The sequence below is a fragment of the Paroedura picta genome, chromosome 13 (assembly GCF_049243985.1).
Source record: "Paroedura picta isolate Pp20150507F chromosome 13, Ppicta_v3.0, whole genome shotgun sequence".
NCBI classification, from domain to species: Eukaryota; Metazoa; Chordata; class Lepidosauria; order Squamata; family Gekkonidae; genus Paroedura; species Paroedura picta.
In genome coordinates, this window is record NC_135381.1 from 17,655,314 (window position 1) to 17,670,931 (window position 15,618).

The 15,618-nt window shown below is 43.5% G+C and overlaps 1 protein-coding gene and 1 long non-coding RNA gene across 2 annotated transcripts; one reads left to right on the forward strand and one right to left on the reverse strand.

Annotated features, from left to right (window-relative positions):
- Positions 1-612: 612 nt before the first annotated feature.
- On the reverse strand, positions 613-3,177 carry LOC143822301 (uncharacterized). The gene is made up of 2 exons (XR_013226122.1): positions 2,920-3,177; positions 613-1,043 (listed from the first exon to the last, which is right to left on the reverse strand). It is a non-coding gene; the product is annotated as an uncharacterized LOC143822301 (long non-coding RNA).
- A 37-nt stretch (positions 3,178-3,214) lies between these two features.
- CRKL (CRK like proto-oncogene, adaptor protein) lies at positions 3,215-15,416 on the forward strand. Its single transcript, XM_077307273.1, has 3 exons — positions 3,215-3,707; positions 5,777-6,233; positions 11,953-15,416. Exons 1-3 carry the CDS (start codon positions 3,394-3,396, stop codon positions 12,085-12,087), a joined length of 906 nt encoding a protein of 301 aa, XP_077163388.1. The 5' UTR covers positions 3,215-3,393; the 3' UTR covers positions 12,088-15,416.
- The last annotated feature ends 202 nt before the right edge of the window (positions 15,417-15,618 follow it).

The window sequence follows — 15,618 nt, forward strand, 5'->3', positions numbered from 1 at the left end:
GAGCGACTGGTTAGTTACTACAGACAATAGTGGCATACTGTGAGGTTGTGATTCTAAGGGTTCAATTTCTCAGTGCCAACAAGCTTTGGTAGAATGGAAGCAAGGAACTTTGTGCAATATCTAGTGAGCTGGCTCTGTTTCAGTCAGTCTTGGTGAGATCAAAAAGTAAGACTAACTACATTGTTTTCTCCTACTGGACAGGAGTTTATTCTCAGTTGTATGTACTACCTCCTGGGACAGCAACTCTGACTGGGAGAAAAACATCCTCTCGAAATTGTATTTGTGTCTGGGCTTGGGTAGAGGGAGGCAGAGTTAACAAGAACTCTCCTGAGATGCATTAAAGAGTCAGGAAGTGAACAAAACTAAACAGCAGTACTGAAAAGAAGGAACTTTGAGCAGAAGCATCAACCAGATACCAGCACTGGTGCAAGTTTCTGGGGAAAAAATTGAATTTTGCCCTAAATTGAATGTGATCTAACAACTTTGTTATGAATAAATAAAATTATAAAGTATTGTTTGTTAATTTTGTGTCCCAAAAGAAAAAAAAAACTTGAAATGAAATATTTGCTGGGGGGGTCAAGTGTTGGCTAAATAGTCAAACGAACTCAAAGATTTGTTGAAAGCTTTACTGGAATAAGACTAATAAATATTTAAAGACAATATAAATTGTACTTCTACATACTTTTCACTGTTAAGGGGGGGGGGAAGGTAACTGAAAGCTAATACTCAAAACATATTTACTGTATTTATACCTACCTTTCTTCCCCACAGTGACCTTACATCATTCTTCCCCCCTCCATTTTATCCTTACAACAGCTTATGAAGTAGTTAGGTTGAGGGTGTGACTAGCTCAAGGTCACCCAGCAATCTTCCATGGCAGAATGAAAGTTCAAACCTGGGTCTCCCAGATCCTAGTTTGACATTCCAACCACACCACTATAGCAGCATTGATATGATGGTCAACTCAACTTCAACAGAGGTCTTGAGGGGACAGGTCAGTTTCACCATTGCTCTTAGTTCCAAAGTTGGTGATTCCTTCATCCCTGAGAGGAAACACATGAACATATCAAACTGAAATAACAGCTAATCAGTTGAATTTATACCTTGATTTTTTAAAAATTGGATTATATGCATTTGTGATTTGGAGTCCTTTTCACTTTTATTTAGTAAAACACATGTACTCTTGGGCAATTAGTTACAATGCAGAAACAGCCAAGCTTGCTTAATGTGGACCATGTAGCCCAAAGACCCAGCTTTCCACAGTATCCAGGATTCTGACCTGCACCCTGCCTGCTATTATTCCTTGACTTCCCATGAGATTGCCAAAACTGTTGTGTATGTGGACTCAGTAGTGCTGCCAGTAGCCCTTATACAAATGAAGGAGCATAACTCAGCCAATCAGATATTACTTTGCCTTAAGTGTATGGACCAATGAATAGCTCTCATTAAGGGCTAATCAGGTTCTTTGGCAGACTAGGTTAACTGTATTTAAGTTTGTGTTGTTCCTATGCATTTGGAATTGGTGCTGTTCTTATTTTTGAAGAACTTTTGAATCTGTGTTTGCTGAACCTGCAAACAATCCGCCAAAATCTCTCTCCACCGGATGCTTTTCTGAAAGGAAAAGCTGATCCAAAACTTTCCCTAGCTGGGTGACCTGTCACTGTATCCCAGTAATGGCCAACTGCCTGGTGTGGTCGTCCCTCCCCTACCAGTTACCCCTTTCTCTTCTTACCACCATCACTCATATTCTTGGGGGGGGGGGAGCTTCTTTGTGGACTAGTCATGCTCACGCTTGGGCTGAGGACAATTGTAAAGCTTTTCAGCCAAAACAAACCAGAGGGAATGAGGCAGACAAATCCTTCACTCCATTTTGCAAAGACCATCAATGAGCAAATAAGCAGAGCTTCGTCCTCCTTCAGTTCTGGCTCGGAAGATCCAGGGTTTGCCCCACCTCCTCAGACCCTGGGAATGGAAGCAAGAGTTCTAGGCTGTTAACAGCTTTGATGAACAAAACTTGAGTCCTGTGGCACCTTTAAGACCAACAAAGTTTTATTAAAGACATGAGCTTTCATGCACACGCACACTTCCTCAGACAATGGAACAAGATATAAGAATTAGTAGTAAATTATTAGACTGTCACAACTAATGGCATATTAGTTGTGGTGCTATTTACTAATTTAGTACTAATGTATTCTCTCCTTATATCTGTACTCTTACAATTTTTGTTCCATTGTCTGTGGAAGTCGGCATGTGCACAAAAAACTCACATCTTGAATAGAACTTTGTTGGTCTTAAAGGACTGGACTCACGTTTTGTTCTGCTGCTTCAGACCAACACAGCTATCCATCTGAATCTATCTTTACAGAAGGAAGAACAAATTCAGTGGCACCTTTAAGAATGACAAAATTTTATTCAAGGTATGATCTTCTGTATGCATGCCCACTTCCAGTGATACATTGTCATTTATTCAAGCTATGAGCTTTCCTGTGCACACACTTTCTCAGACACAATGTCATGGAACTGAAGAAATCAGTTCAAACGTATAGAGTGTGAGGATAAATTAACATACAGGATAATTAATTACTTCCATCCCACGATATTGCATCAGAGAACCTGCGCGTGCACACAAAAGCTCATACCATGACTAAATCTTTGTCAATCTTAAAGGTGCCACCGGATTCTAAATTTGTTTTGCTGCTTCAGACCAACACAGTTACCCACCCCCTGAATCTATGTTTATGACACAACAAAATTTTGGGTCCTGTACCACCTTTAACAAAGATTTATTCAAGGTGTGAGCTTTCGTTGTGCATGCACACTTCCTCAGATATTCCCACCTTGAATAAATCTTTGTTAGTCCTAAAGGTGCTACTGGACTCAATTTTTGTTCTGCTACTTCAGAGCAATACGGCTGCCCACCTGAATCTCTCTTTACGGAAGGCTTCGAGGAAGCCACTCAACACGGCAGAGCGGTTCCTCCGGGCGGCGCTCCCCTGCGGTAGTCCTCCCTCAAGTCCGACCAGGCGGAAGTCATCCCAGCGCCCGCCGCTCTAGCACTCGTCGCTCGGATTCCTGCGCCGGCCCCGCCCACTAGTTCCCGGGCTCGGCGAGCGGCGGCGCTGCGTCGCCCTCGCTGTGCGCCTGCGCGGCGGGCGTGGCTTTGCCCGTCCCTTCCTTCCCTTCGATCCTGCCCGGGCCGCCATTTTGGCGCTGAGGTCTGGCGAGTGGCGGGGCTGGAGTCGCTGTCGCCGCCGCGTCCCTCCAAGCCGAACTGGGCCAGGCCGGGCCTGCCGTGGCTGTGTGGGGAGGGGCGCGCGAGGAGATGCCCGCCCGCTGAGCGGGACCGCGAGGCCGGCCGCCCGCCCGCCGCCCTGCCCGAGGCCCTCGCCCGCCATGTCGTCAGCGGCCCGCTTTGACGCGTCCGACCGCTCGGCCTGGTACGCGGGCCCGCTGTCGAGGGCGGAGGCGCAGTCGCGGCTGCAGGGCCAGCGCCACGGGACCTTCCTGGTGCGCGACTCGTCCACTTGCCCCGGCGACTACGTGCTGTCCGTCTCGGAGAACACGCGCGTCTCGCACTACATCATCAACTCGCTGCCCGGGCGGCGCTTCAAGATCGGCGACCAGGAGTTCGAGCACCTGCCGGCCCTGCTCGACTTCTACAAGATCCACTACCTGGACACCACCACCCTCATCGAGCCCGCGCCCAGGTAGGGCCGCCGGCCACCAGCCCTTTCCGCTTCCTCGGGCGTGCCCAGCGAGGGGCCTTTGGGGCTGGCAGGGAAAGGGGTCTTGCCCCAGAGGAGAGCCCTCCCCCCCCCCAGTATTTTGGGACCTGCGGAGTCCGCCTCCCTGGGCACTTGGGGGAAGGCCCCCTTGACCCCAAACCGCCCCTCTGCTATCTTAATACAGAGAGGGGAGGAGGAGGACAAATTGTTGCTGGCCCTTGGCCCACGATAATTCCGTATGACAAGCTGTTCAGCATAGAGATCAAGGGCCAAGGGGGAAAGTGGTGCACCGCTAATTAAAGAACGGCACAAGCCAGCCCCTTGAGTCATTGCAGAATTTGTGCTTGTAAAGGGAACTGAGTAGATATCGCATCATCACTTTTGCATACTCAAGAGCTCAGAAGGCTCTTAGTTATTACTTTATGCACTTTCTGGCACTCCATTTTGGCGATAAGTATGTTTGAATAGAGGTATTTTAAATTTCCGGACTAGAAATGATTTGTGACTGACACTCCTTGTTGATGTTCATGGGTTAGGAGAGTTTATTTCCTCTTCCTGAAAGCTGCAGATACTGTTCTAAAAATCTCACTGGCTGTGTGAAAATGTGTATGTGCTCACCTGAAAGGCTCTTATATTTATAGCTAATATATCATATGTAGAAGTCAGCGCTATAAATGAGTTTTACCAGTCTTGTGTCTGGAATTTCAGAGGTTTTTTTTCCTAATGCTAACACTTGTCATAGCTTTCAGGTCCTTTGAAAATGTCAAAACAATGCATTTTAATTCAGCAGCTTCATACTGGTATCTCTATTTGAAGTTCTCTTTGCTGAAGCCTGGAGATTTTGTAGATCAGCCATAAGTTTGCCCAAGGACTGCTCAAGAGTGTGTCCTGTATCCAGGGGTAGTCAACCTGTGGTCCTCCGGATGTCCATGGACTACAATTCCCATGAGCCTCTGCCAGCTGGCCGGGGCTCATGGGAATTGTAGTCCATGGACATCCGGAGGACCACAGGTTGACTACCCCTACTGTATACAATTATCTTCAGGCAAAAGCCATTGACCAAAGTGGGACTAGTTTCTGAATAACATGCCCCAGGCTTTCCAAAAGTAAGGGTTGATAGTTATGAGGTCAGATGTTTCTCTCCCAAGATGGAACATTAACATCCCTGCTGTTTGGTAGAGTCATAAATATTCCTAATACAACAGCTGAAAGCACTGCAGAGTTCAGGTATCTAGAGGATGTAACTTGATCATCCCTGTGCACTAAAATGCACTTTGTACTGACTCCTTCAGTTACAGAATGTCCTATAAATCAGGATGCACTCAGATTAACTCCATGGAAAGTGTTCAGTAGGCTTCAAGCGCTAACACTAAACTTTGTATTTGTACAAACTTTGTAACTTACAAGATGTTAGAAAGGGTAGGACTGCTCTGAATTCCAAAATATGTTTATTTTAGTTCATCAAGTAATGTTCTGAAAGACCCAAGAGCATCTTCAAACAGATAATCAAAAATATTGCATGGTGAGATTTTAAGGGTTGTGTATTAAATATGGTTCCAGGAGCATTTATCTGTTCCACTTATTTCTAGTAAGGCTTTGGAGGAGGAGTGTGTCTCATAGCTTAAGTGCCACTCAGCGCTTAACACCCACTCCGGGCGGCTGTCCCACCCCTGAGTGCTTCCTCCTCCAACCGATTTGCCTGTCTGTCCAGCGGCCAGCCAATTGCCTTCCATTCCCCACCCCTGGCCACCCTCTCCTCCTTCCACTTCCCTCTGAGGCTTGGAGGCTGCAGATCCCTGCCGTGTGAGAGCTGCCCCTGCTGGTGAGTTCCATAACAGCTGCCTGCAGCTTTTCCAGGTCCTGGGGGGAGGGGGTGGCCGTATGCAGAATTCTTCCACCCCACCCCCCAATCTAGCGCTCATTGTATTCCTGAATCCAATGAACTTGGCCCCAATTATATTATTAGAAACAACTCTGACATTTCTCAAGCATTTTTCAAAGTTGATTTGACAGATTAAAATATGTTCTGCTAACACGTATGTCTTCTTCAGGTATCCAGCTCCACTATTGGGATCTGGATCAGCCCCCACTGTGCCTGCTGCAGAAGAGAATGTGGAATACGTTCGGACTCTTTATGATTTCCCTGGTAATGATGCAGAAGATTTGCCATTTAAAAAGGGGGAGATACTGGTCATTGTAGACAAGCCAGAAGAACAGTGGTGGAGTGCCAGAAACAAAGATGGCCGTGTTGGGATGATCCCTGTTCCTTATGTTGAGAAGCTTGTGAGATCTTCCCCACATGGGAACAGGAATTCCAACAGCTATGGGATTCCTGAACCTGCCCATGCTTATGCTCAGCCTCAGACCACAAATCCTCTTCCCAATGTATCTAGTGCTCCTGGGGCAGTGATCAACCCACTTCCATCAACGCAAAATGGACCAGTCTATGCCAAAGCAATTCAGAAGAGAGTTCCATGTGCTTATGACAAGACCGCCTTGGCATTAGAGGTAAGTTTTTCAAGTGGCTTTCTATTGAGACTGTTTAATACAATTTGTTCGTCATTTTTTAGCCATTTTTGTATTCTGCAATTTTGTTGGGCCTGTAAATACCAACCTGATCATACTTCCATTTTGTTCACATATAACATTTATATCCTGTGGGCACAGTGGCTTTCAGCATATTTTTCAAATACTGATAATAATTCTTTCTCCATGTATCTCATTGTCTTAAGAAATAGTATGTGGGATAAGAGGCCAGATGAAATTAAAATAGCATTCTATGAACACTGAGACCAAATGACATACTATGCTATTCACAGCCAGTTCCAGCAGCCATCAAAAAGTCTATATTTTCTCTAAACAGCTGCATGCAAAATATATATTTGTTGAAGAGGTATGGTGGGCTTGAGTGTCTTTACCCAGACAACCAGCAGTATTCATATGCCTATCCCATCCATCTGTGTTGGACTACACAATGACATTTCTGTGCTGTATGTATTGTGGTAGGATTTGATGCTTAAAGTTGAGTGGGAATTCAGTCGTGTTGTGGCCATATGTCTGGGGTGAAGAGTAAAGCATCAGTTGGACAGATAGCTTGGTTAAATGTCTTCAGAAGTTTCTTGTATGTTTTATAAAATGATTCGCATCACTGTATACTTGGCTAAAAAGCATTATGGAAAATAGTGCGCTGCCAGCACATCTAGCCTGTGAAATATTACTGGTGTGCCCTCTTGCCTCTCTGCATAGGCACAATATTTCTAGAAATGTGTATCAGAATTTAAGATGACTCCCCTTTCTTAAAAAATAAACACTGAAAACTTTTAAAGTATCATCTTGTATTTGAATAAATATGCTATAAATGAAGTAAACACATTGTAGGAAAGTGGCAAATTAATTACTCATGTACAGAAATATCTTAACATGGAAGAAGCAACTTAACTTGCAGTCCTTTAGACCAGGGGTAGTCAACCTGTGGTCCTCCAGAGGTCCATGGACTACAATTCCGATGACCCCTGCCAGCAAATGCTGGCAGGGGCTCATGGGAATTGTAGTCCATGGACCTCTGGAGGATCACAGGTTGACTACCCCTGCTTTAGACATTCCTTCATTAGTGTTTAGTTGATAGATTTGCATGTACATTATAGGCATTGTCAAAATAACACTTTTTGGAAGCAAATATGAGCTTCAGATATTAGCTGGGGCCATTTTTTTTATGAAGCAAAACACCTTTCACCTTAATTATATGAAAGACGTCAACATTTCTCCTGGGTTTAGAGCAATTAGTGTGCAGTGAAAACAATTAAGTCTAAGCATGTAAGTAGAGCAGAATGTGCCTATATGTAGTACTTCTTGACACAGTTGAACAAAAGAGGGTTAGGTTACTTCTGTCAAATACCAGATTATCTTGCAATTCCTTTTTTAGGGAAGAAGCCAGGTAGTTACAGATACTTAGAATATTTATCTCCTGCTAAGATGTTGAAATTTGAAGGCAGCATTTTTTCATTGTTTACAGAAACAAATTTAATGCTAATACAGCTGGACTCTGGTGGTTAATCCTGAACAGTATGGACTAGTTGAAGTTTCTGATGGCTTTTCAAAGGCAACCCTATGCAAAGTGCATGGCAGTAGTATATTTAGGATTGTACAAGAGATGTGACCATGTCATGCTAAGAAACTGCTTGCCTGATTCCATTTTTTGTCCATATGGAGTCACTTTTGTGAGTTCTTTTAAAGAACATAACAATTGTCTTTCCAAATTAAGAATGAAATTAATTTTTTCTAATAACCCTGGTATGCTACAGTCGTTCTTCCCTGCCTATCTTCCATATTCACCTACTAAAAACCTCATGCCTAAAGGCAAATGAGGCTAATACCGTTTAAATGGTCCCTTTTAGCATATTTGTATTTAATGCCATCTTAAGGAACTTTGTTTCTGTTTAGCTGCTACCCATAGCCCATCAAAATATAGAAATAGGTAGCTTGAAGAGGTGAAGCCTGTAAATATTTGCTGCCGTTGGGCTCAGTTGTGTGTTAAGAATGTTTTCATCACATTTGCTGCTTCCTATGAGTATGAACCTCCCTGGAATTTTGAAAGAAAATTGGTTGTTTGGGTCACAATCCAGTGTGAAAATTAATGTGCTACAGCACAAGCATTTTCTTGTAAAGCTTCTGTTTGTTTCAATCAGGCTTGTTAGGTTTGTGCCCGTAGCTTAAATTAGGCAGTTGGGACTGAAGGGTTGAGACTTGTCAACAAACAAGCGACCCCTGCTTAAGAGGAAATCATAGTCTATCTCTTCAGTTGATCTCTTGTCATCTCAGACTGAAGTTACGTTTTCTCTTCTCCCTGATTTAAATTGCATTCATTGGCCTTGACATTGAAATAACTCATTATAGTTTTCTTCATAAAACACTCACATGGGATCCAACTTAGTTTAATAATTTGAGTATCTGAAAGGTCATTGAGCCGTATCCAGTTAAAAGTAAGCTGTTCTTCCAAAACAAAAGTATTTCATCAAAGTCTTATGCACCAGAAGGATAACTTTGCAGTTTGGCAAAGTGCTGTTTTAGTTTGGGTAGAATGGCTAAAAAGGCCACCGTATTTTGACTTCTGAGCTTTCCACTCTCCTTTATGTCCTTTTTTAGACGACACTGGCTGTAGCTATTCCAAGGATATGAAAATGCATCTCAAAGCTACAGTTTCAGGGCAGTTTAACATCAGCATGAAGATCCAAGTCAATCTGTTGCCACCTTGAGCCATTATGCACGGCCGCCGAAACGGCGATTTTGGGTCACATGGAAAACGCGGAGGGGGAAGATGCGAAGCACACCGGTTATGCATGGGACGGGGCGCAACGGCGACAAAGCCCAGAGTAACCGATTATGTACGCGGCGATCCCGGCGCTGCCTCTGGTTGCGCCCCGGTCACCCGGAAGCTTCCGCATTTCTCTAACACGGTTTTTTCGGCAACATGCACTGAAGCTGCGGCCGGTTGCAGCCGGCACCGTGCGTTATCAGTGATTTTAGTCGCCGCCATTCCACCCTGAATGTGCGTTATTCCCCCCGTGCATAATGGGTCCATATGTTGTTCATTGTTACTTGAGGCCTGGCCTAACAGCAGATTGAATGTTTTTTTTAAGTCTCTTTCACATTAAGGAAAGGTTTGGGAAATAAAACAGCAAATTGTGAAGAGCACACTGTCTTCCCCACTGTGGTAGATTTCCCCCTTGAGGGCATTCTTTTTTACATATGGGGCAAGGAAATATGTGGTTTTTGCATTTGTGTTCTGATTGCAATCCCTTCTGCCTCCTCAGTACTGTATGTTTAGATTATTGTTCATCTGGAGTTCTTACCTCTGATTATGGCCACTAAAAAATCCCTGAAAGTAGACCCAGTCGAGACAGGATACTGAGGCATCTCTAGGCATAATTGTGCTATTCTGTGACTCAGGTAGATGGTGCTGTCTGTTGGGGAACATGATGTACTGAAGAATGAGTTTCTTAACACGCTGTTGTTCAGCTGCTGCCCCATCTTCTTAGCTAAATTATTTTATTTAGATTTTGATGCTACATGAGTCATACCAAGGCTTACAGAAGGGCTTGGTCCCTTCTAAAGTTGACCTCAAAAAAGAAGAAGGAAATATTGGGTATATTCCTAAAGGATAATCTTAATTGGCCTTTGCTTTACACTTTCTCCAGGGAAAGAAAACGTGCTTTTCCATCATTAGCCAGATATCCTCATAAATGACATAGCCGTGGAAGCATTACTTCCTAAGTAGGAAGCTATCTGACAACCATATCTAAAAAGGTTTATTACTTTGACGTGTGCATGGAAGTGAAGTCTCACTAATCATTCTCTGTACCAAGGGTTGTCATGCAATTGAGACCAGCCATTCTTTTTTTTAACATGCTTAGTTCCACTCTGAAGCTCTGAAATACATATGCCAATGTTCAGTTTTTAGTAATTTTGAAGGAGCATTGAGTTTCATCTGGCTTAGGAATCCTCAACGTGACACCTGTGACACCCATGGGCACCGGCCAGTGCTTCTCCTGGCATGTGCCAAGAGTGGCTGGAGCCATAGTCCCCTTCTCTTTGAGAAACAAGCTTTTTTTTAGAACCAGCTGCCTCTATAAAATGTCTTATTAATATGGGAATCCTGAAAGAAATTTGAATAACATGAATGTCACTAAATGCATCAAGAATCTTCACCAGTCAGAGCAGAAACAATTTTGACCTTGATAGGTCATTAGCCTGACTCACCGTCAGCTGCTTCCTGTGTTCATTGTAAAATGAAAGGAGGCAGAGAGGGAAGTTGTTGCTATGAGCTTTCCTGCAAAGCAAAGAGGAAGCTTTGGTTTACTGTAAGTCCAGGAACCTGGGCTACTGTATGAGGGGAGTTGTCTTCATGGGCAGAAGCCATCTTCCACTTCTTCAAGCTTGATGGCCTCCTATTGGCTAGACCAGTGGTGCCCATGGGCACCATGGCTCCCATCAGTGCCTTTCCTGGCACCCACCAAGTATATTTAAAATACGGGTGGGGCTAGGTGGTACTTTTGCCCAGCTCTTGTGAAATGGGTAGCCAACTCAGATGCCTGCAACATGAAGACAGATACTGCAAGGTGCAGGGTTCTTGCCTAGCTTGGTACTTACTTTGTGCGTATGCAAGAAAATTCAAAAACTGTATTCATCTTAAAATAAATCCTGTTAAATAGAGGTTCTGCTTGAAATGTTGAAGACTTGTGCACAACGTCCCTCCCTAACATTTTGTGGTTGGCTCTACCTCCTGTGACAGCCGCCACCCTATGTCAACATTCTGAAGGATCCTCCAAGCTCAATAGGGTTGGATACCCCCAGCCTAGCCTGTGCTTCCAGTCCTCATACATACAATACCAAGCTTAGAAGATCCGTTGATTCTTTCTGAATAAGATATCTTCATGTGCTCAGCATGATTGCCATATGATTCTTTTGCAGTGTAAGGAGGAAGGCACTGAGTTTGGCTCCTGTAGCAGCCATATTGGGTTCAGTTATGCCTTTTGGAATAGCTCCCACCACTCCCTTTCAAAATTTCAAAGTTGCCTGCAGGCATACCAGAGTTGGGGACTCCTGGCCTATGTATCAAAAACGCTGGATTCTTTTAGTAGTGTATTGTCATTAAGCCACATTATAGCATATTGTTGCCAAAACTATTTACATTGAAACAAAAATGTTTGGTAAGTGTTTATATATAGCTATTATCAGTATTTGATGCTGTAGACTGTATTTCAAGAAAATTTTGCATACTATACATTTTGAGTGAAATCTTGTCTTAAAGAGTTATTTCACCCATTCAAAAATGAAAATAAAAATCCATTAGAAAACTAGGGAAAATTTTCAGACTTTTTCATGCTGTGTATTTTCAGAAAGAAAAACATTATCTTCCAAATCATATCCCCCATTCCAAAAGAGAAAATATCACACAAAAGGTTTTTCAACTGCTTCCCCAAATGTCTCAGTTTTTCCACTTGAAAAATAATAAAGTATGTTCAGGAAGGAGATAGGAGTAAAGTTCTCTCCCTAACTTTTCCAGACATTCACATTTCTACCTGCATGTCTGTGGAAAAATTGTAACGACCCTTGTTGATGAAGTTTAATTTCTCTGTTCATTCTGTAATCTCAAGAATAGAAAATATCTCTTCAGATGAAATAATGTTTTTTGAAATGTTTCAGATGTTTGCTTGTTTTTAATTTGCAGGTTGGTGATATTGTGAAGGTCACAAGGATGAATATAAATGGTCAGTGGGAAGGTGAAGTCAATGGTCGGAAAGGTCTTTTCCCTTTCACACATGTCAAAATAATTGACCCTCAGAATCCTGATGAAAATGAGTGATTCACATCGGCCCATTTCTGCATTGCTGCTTCATTTTCCTGGCTATCGCAAGCATCGTTTGAAGTGGGATATGATGACTGTTAATGGTGTGTGGTAAGCATAGCCAGTTGCCCATTTCCCAGCTGTTGTGATTTGACAGCCCTGTCGTTTGTTTGGAATACATACAGCTGAAGTTGCTTGCTGGTGCTCATATGGACAGTTGCATCATTCAAAATTTAATCACTCCTGGAAGAATTTCGGACCTTAAGCTGCAGAAGATAAATGAACCCTCCCCCCGGGCATTGCAGCTGGGGGCAAAACATCAACAGTTGCTGCCAAGGTGTCCACAAACAGCATTCTGCTCTCAAGGCAAATTCTGAGCATCTCCACCACCACAGAGCAACAACGACAAAAAATCCAGTTTTATTTTTCCCTCTGCATGAGGAAAGACTTGATTTTAGAGAGAATGAATTGTTAAAGCAGCAGTGCATTTTTTGGAATAATAATCTCTAGGCTACATAATTGAAGTTTGTGTTAACAAGACACTTTTTAATGAGTTTGTCATTGACCTAGAAACAACTTTGGGATGACAGCAAAGCATCATTTTAAAGTTTTGCACCGCAGTAGAGGCTTTTATTTATAAGTGTGACATCAGACACACGGACATGTCAGTTTGTCGCATCCCTGCCTAAAATTAAACTTGCATCAAGGGATTGATTGCAAAATCATTGAGGACACTTATTTTTAATAACTTTTTAAACGGTCCCTAGACTTTTAAACAAGATTGTAGAATACATTAATTCTCACACCAGACACACAAGCTTGGGTGAAATGGCACTTTCTGCCTCTTTAAAAACAAAAAAAAACAAAACTCCTTGCCAAGCATTGATAATCACTAATTGAGGTCACTGATGTAAATGAAAAGGTATTGTTTAGACTTTTAAACTCTTCTGTGCCCTGCTGTGTTAACCAAACTGTAGCTTCTTTGCTTTAGGTTTTAAACATTGTCATTGGGAATAGAAATCGCAGAAAGTTGAATAGGCAGTTGAGGAATCAACTCCCTAAATGCTCATTTTAAAATCTTTTTAAGGATTTTGGACTTGAGGAACCCCAGGTTCAACTCAGTGTTAAAGTGCCTTAATTTGAGGACGAGAAGGTGCTGATGGCGTGCAGTTCCAGCAAAGAATTCAGAACTAAACATATTCAGTCTCAAAAGTCTTTCAGTTTGTTGACTTAAAACTGTGGCCACTGGTCTGGAGAAAGCTCTCTCGGCAAAAGAGAGAGCAGGTTTACTGCCAAACAAGTGTACTGTGAATTAGATTAGCCTCAATGCTCCGGAAAGCGTTTCCGCCTTAGTGGGAGGGACCCTCTGCCTTCTGCAATGGAAAGTTCTGCAGCTATTCACTAGAACTCCCAGGTGTCCCTGTTGATTTGTCTTGTTACTGCAGAATAGTACTACTGAGCTTTGCATTTTGAATATTTAAGCTGCACTAAAAATCAGTCTGCCATAAAATAATCCTGCTACACAGCTAGCCCCAGCATCCTCTCTGGTGATACTGTGTGACCCTCCTTGCAGACACTGTGTGGATGCTTTTTAACTTGCTCACCTGCTCCTGGTGCTTCCCAAACATGCTTCCTTAGTTCTGCCAAATAGATACTTGATCCAGACTCCTCTGCTAAACCCTTTTGAGGATTGTGAAATGGAAAAAAAGAGAGGCATCTATGCAAGAGAGTATTGAGCCTCTCCCATGATCACAAGCCAGAGTTGTCAGGTGCTTCCAAGGGTTTTCATAGGTTGAGCATCTGATCCCTTTGTGGGAGTGGCCTGCTTCGGGGCTAATCAGTGATGCGTAAGAGCAGCGCACTAAGTTGATCACTGGCAAAAATTTACATCACTGTTTCCTTCACTATTTTACTTTAAAAAATAAATGCTGCATTTGCTGTGGTTTATAGCAGTGGTCCCCAACCCCCGGTCCAGAGACCGGGACCGGTCCGTAGATCAGTCAGTAATGGGCCACAGCTCGTCCTCCTCCCCGGCTGCTGCCTCGAGGGCTGCCCTGCCACTCTGCCACCAGCTCACCTTTGGTGCTCTCCAGCTACCGCCATGGCTGGGGCTCCCCCTCGGCATGGCATTGCGCAGCTACTGCTGGCAGCACCCCCCAGCGGGCAGCAGGAAGTCAGGGGCACCGGTGGGAAAGCAAGTGGAGCAGGGGCTCAGGCGGTGGCAGTGACGCCCCTCGGCAAAAGACTACCCCCCCCCCCGGGCCACAGTAAAATTGTCAAGGGGTGACCGGTCCCTGGTGATAAAAAGGTTGGGGACCACTGGTTTATAGGATTACTGAGGATTGGGTTAAGGCTATCTCTTTGCATATACCTGTGCTGTGCCTCAAGGATAATTCTGAGAGCTCATCAGTCTATGCATTATTACATGGGTGTTAAAAGCCTTATAGCGCAGTCCTTAGCATGTTTACTCAGAAGCAGATTCCATTGAGAACAATGGGACTTGCTCCCGAGTAAGTGTATGTCAGACTCGTTCAAATTGGTAATTGGCTTAAATTTCTGCTGTCGAAAAAAAAAGCCTTTGGAAATTTGGCCGCTCTGGTTTGTACCAGTTGGTGCCACTAAGCAAGAGGTGAGTGGGAACTGCTGCCACTGACTAAAGCCCTAAAGGAAATCAGGATTGTTTACAAATCAGGCAGGAGTACATAAAAGGGAATATCCTGTTTTGGTTGGGGGTTTTGGAGGGGCCATCCCCTGTTTTTATAAAGGGGTAGAATGCATTCTCTGTACCATTTCATGTGCCTGCAATAATTTTTTTGTATTGTGTAATTAACATTCTGGGACTGAGTAGGCTGTCCTTTCTGTTTGTTTGTAGTAGGGTTCTCCAGCATCTCCAATGGAACAGGACACACAGCTGCAGGCCTCCTTCATGGGACCAGTAGAAGGTTCTGACTAGCTGTTAAAACTGTTTTACTACTTTGTGTCACTAAATGCAAGCATGTCCAGAACTAGTAACCTGTGTTTCTTTTTACAGAGGGAAAGGTGGCCTTGTACTTAAGACAGTCCTTACTGTGCAAACAGTTTTATGTAACTGAGGTGTCATTTGAATTTGAGGCAATAATGTATTATTCTTAGTCTTATTTGGGGGATCATCATAGTGTGTTTTTGGTTTGTTTTTTTTTCTCGTGCTACAAATTTAACAGTATTAACTATATTCTTAGAACACATGAAGTGTCTTTCTTAAGATTAGTGCCTTTTCATTGTCTTAATTTACTTTGCTGTTGGTCCTGTCATCAAGCCAGTGTTCAGTGCCCAGTTTGTATATTCTCAATAAAACATACATCACCTTGCAGGCAGCAGCATTTGTCGTCTTTAGTGCTCGTTTTCTTCTTGTGCACAGCAGCAGGGATCCTGATCTTCATGGAAGGCCATCCAGTAGAGCTGTAGTGAACCCAGGACCTCCAGGTTCGGATCACCACTCTGCCACGAAACTTGCTGGATTACTTGGGGCAAGTCTAATGGGGAAATGTATCATACCACCACCCTGAGTTT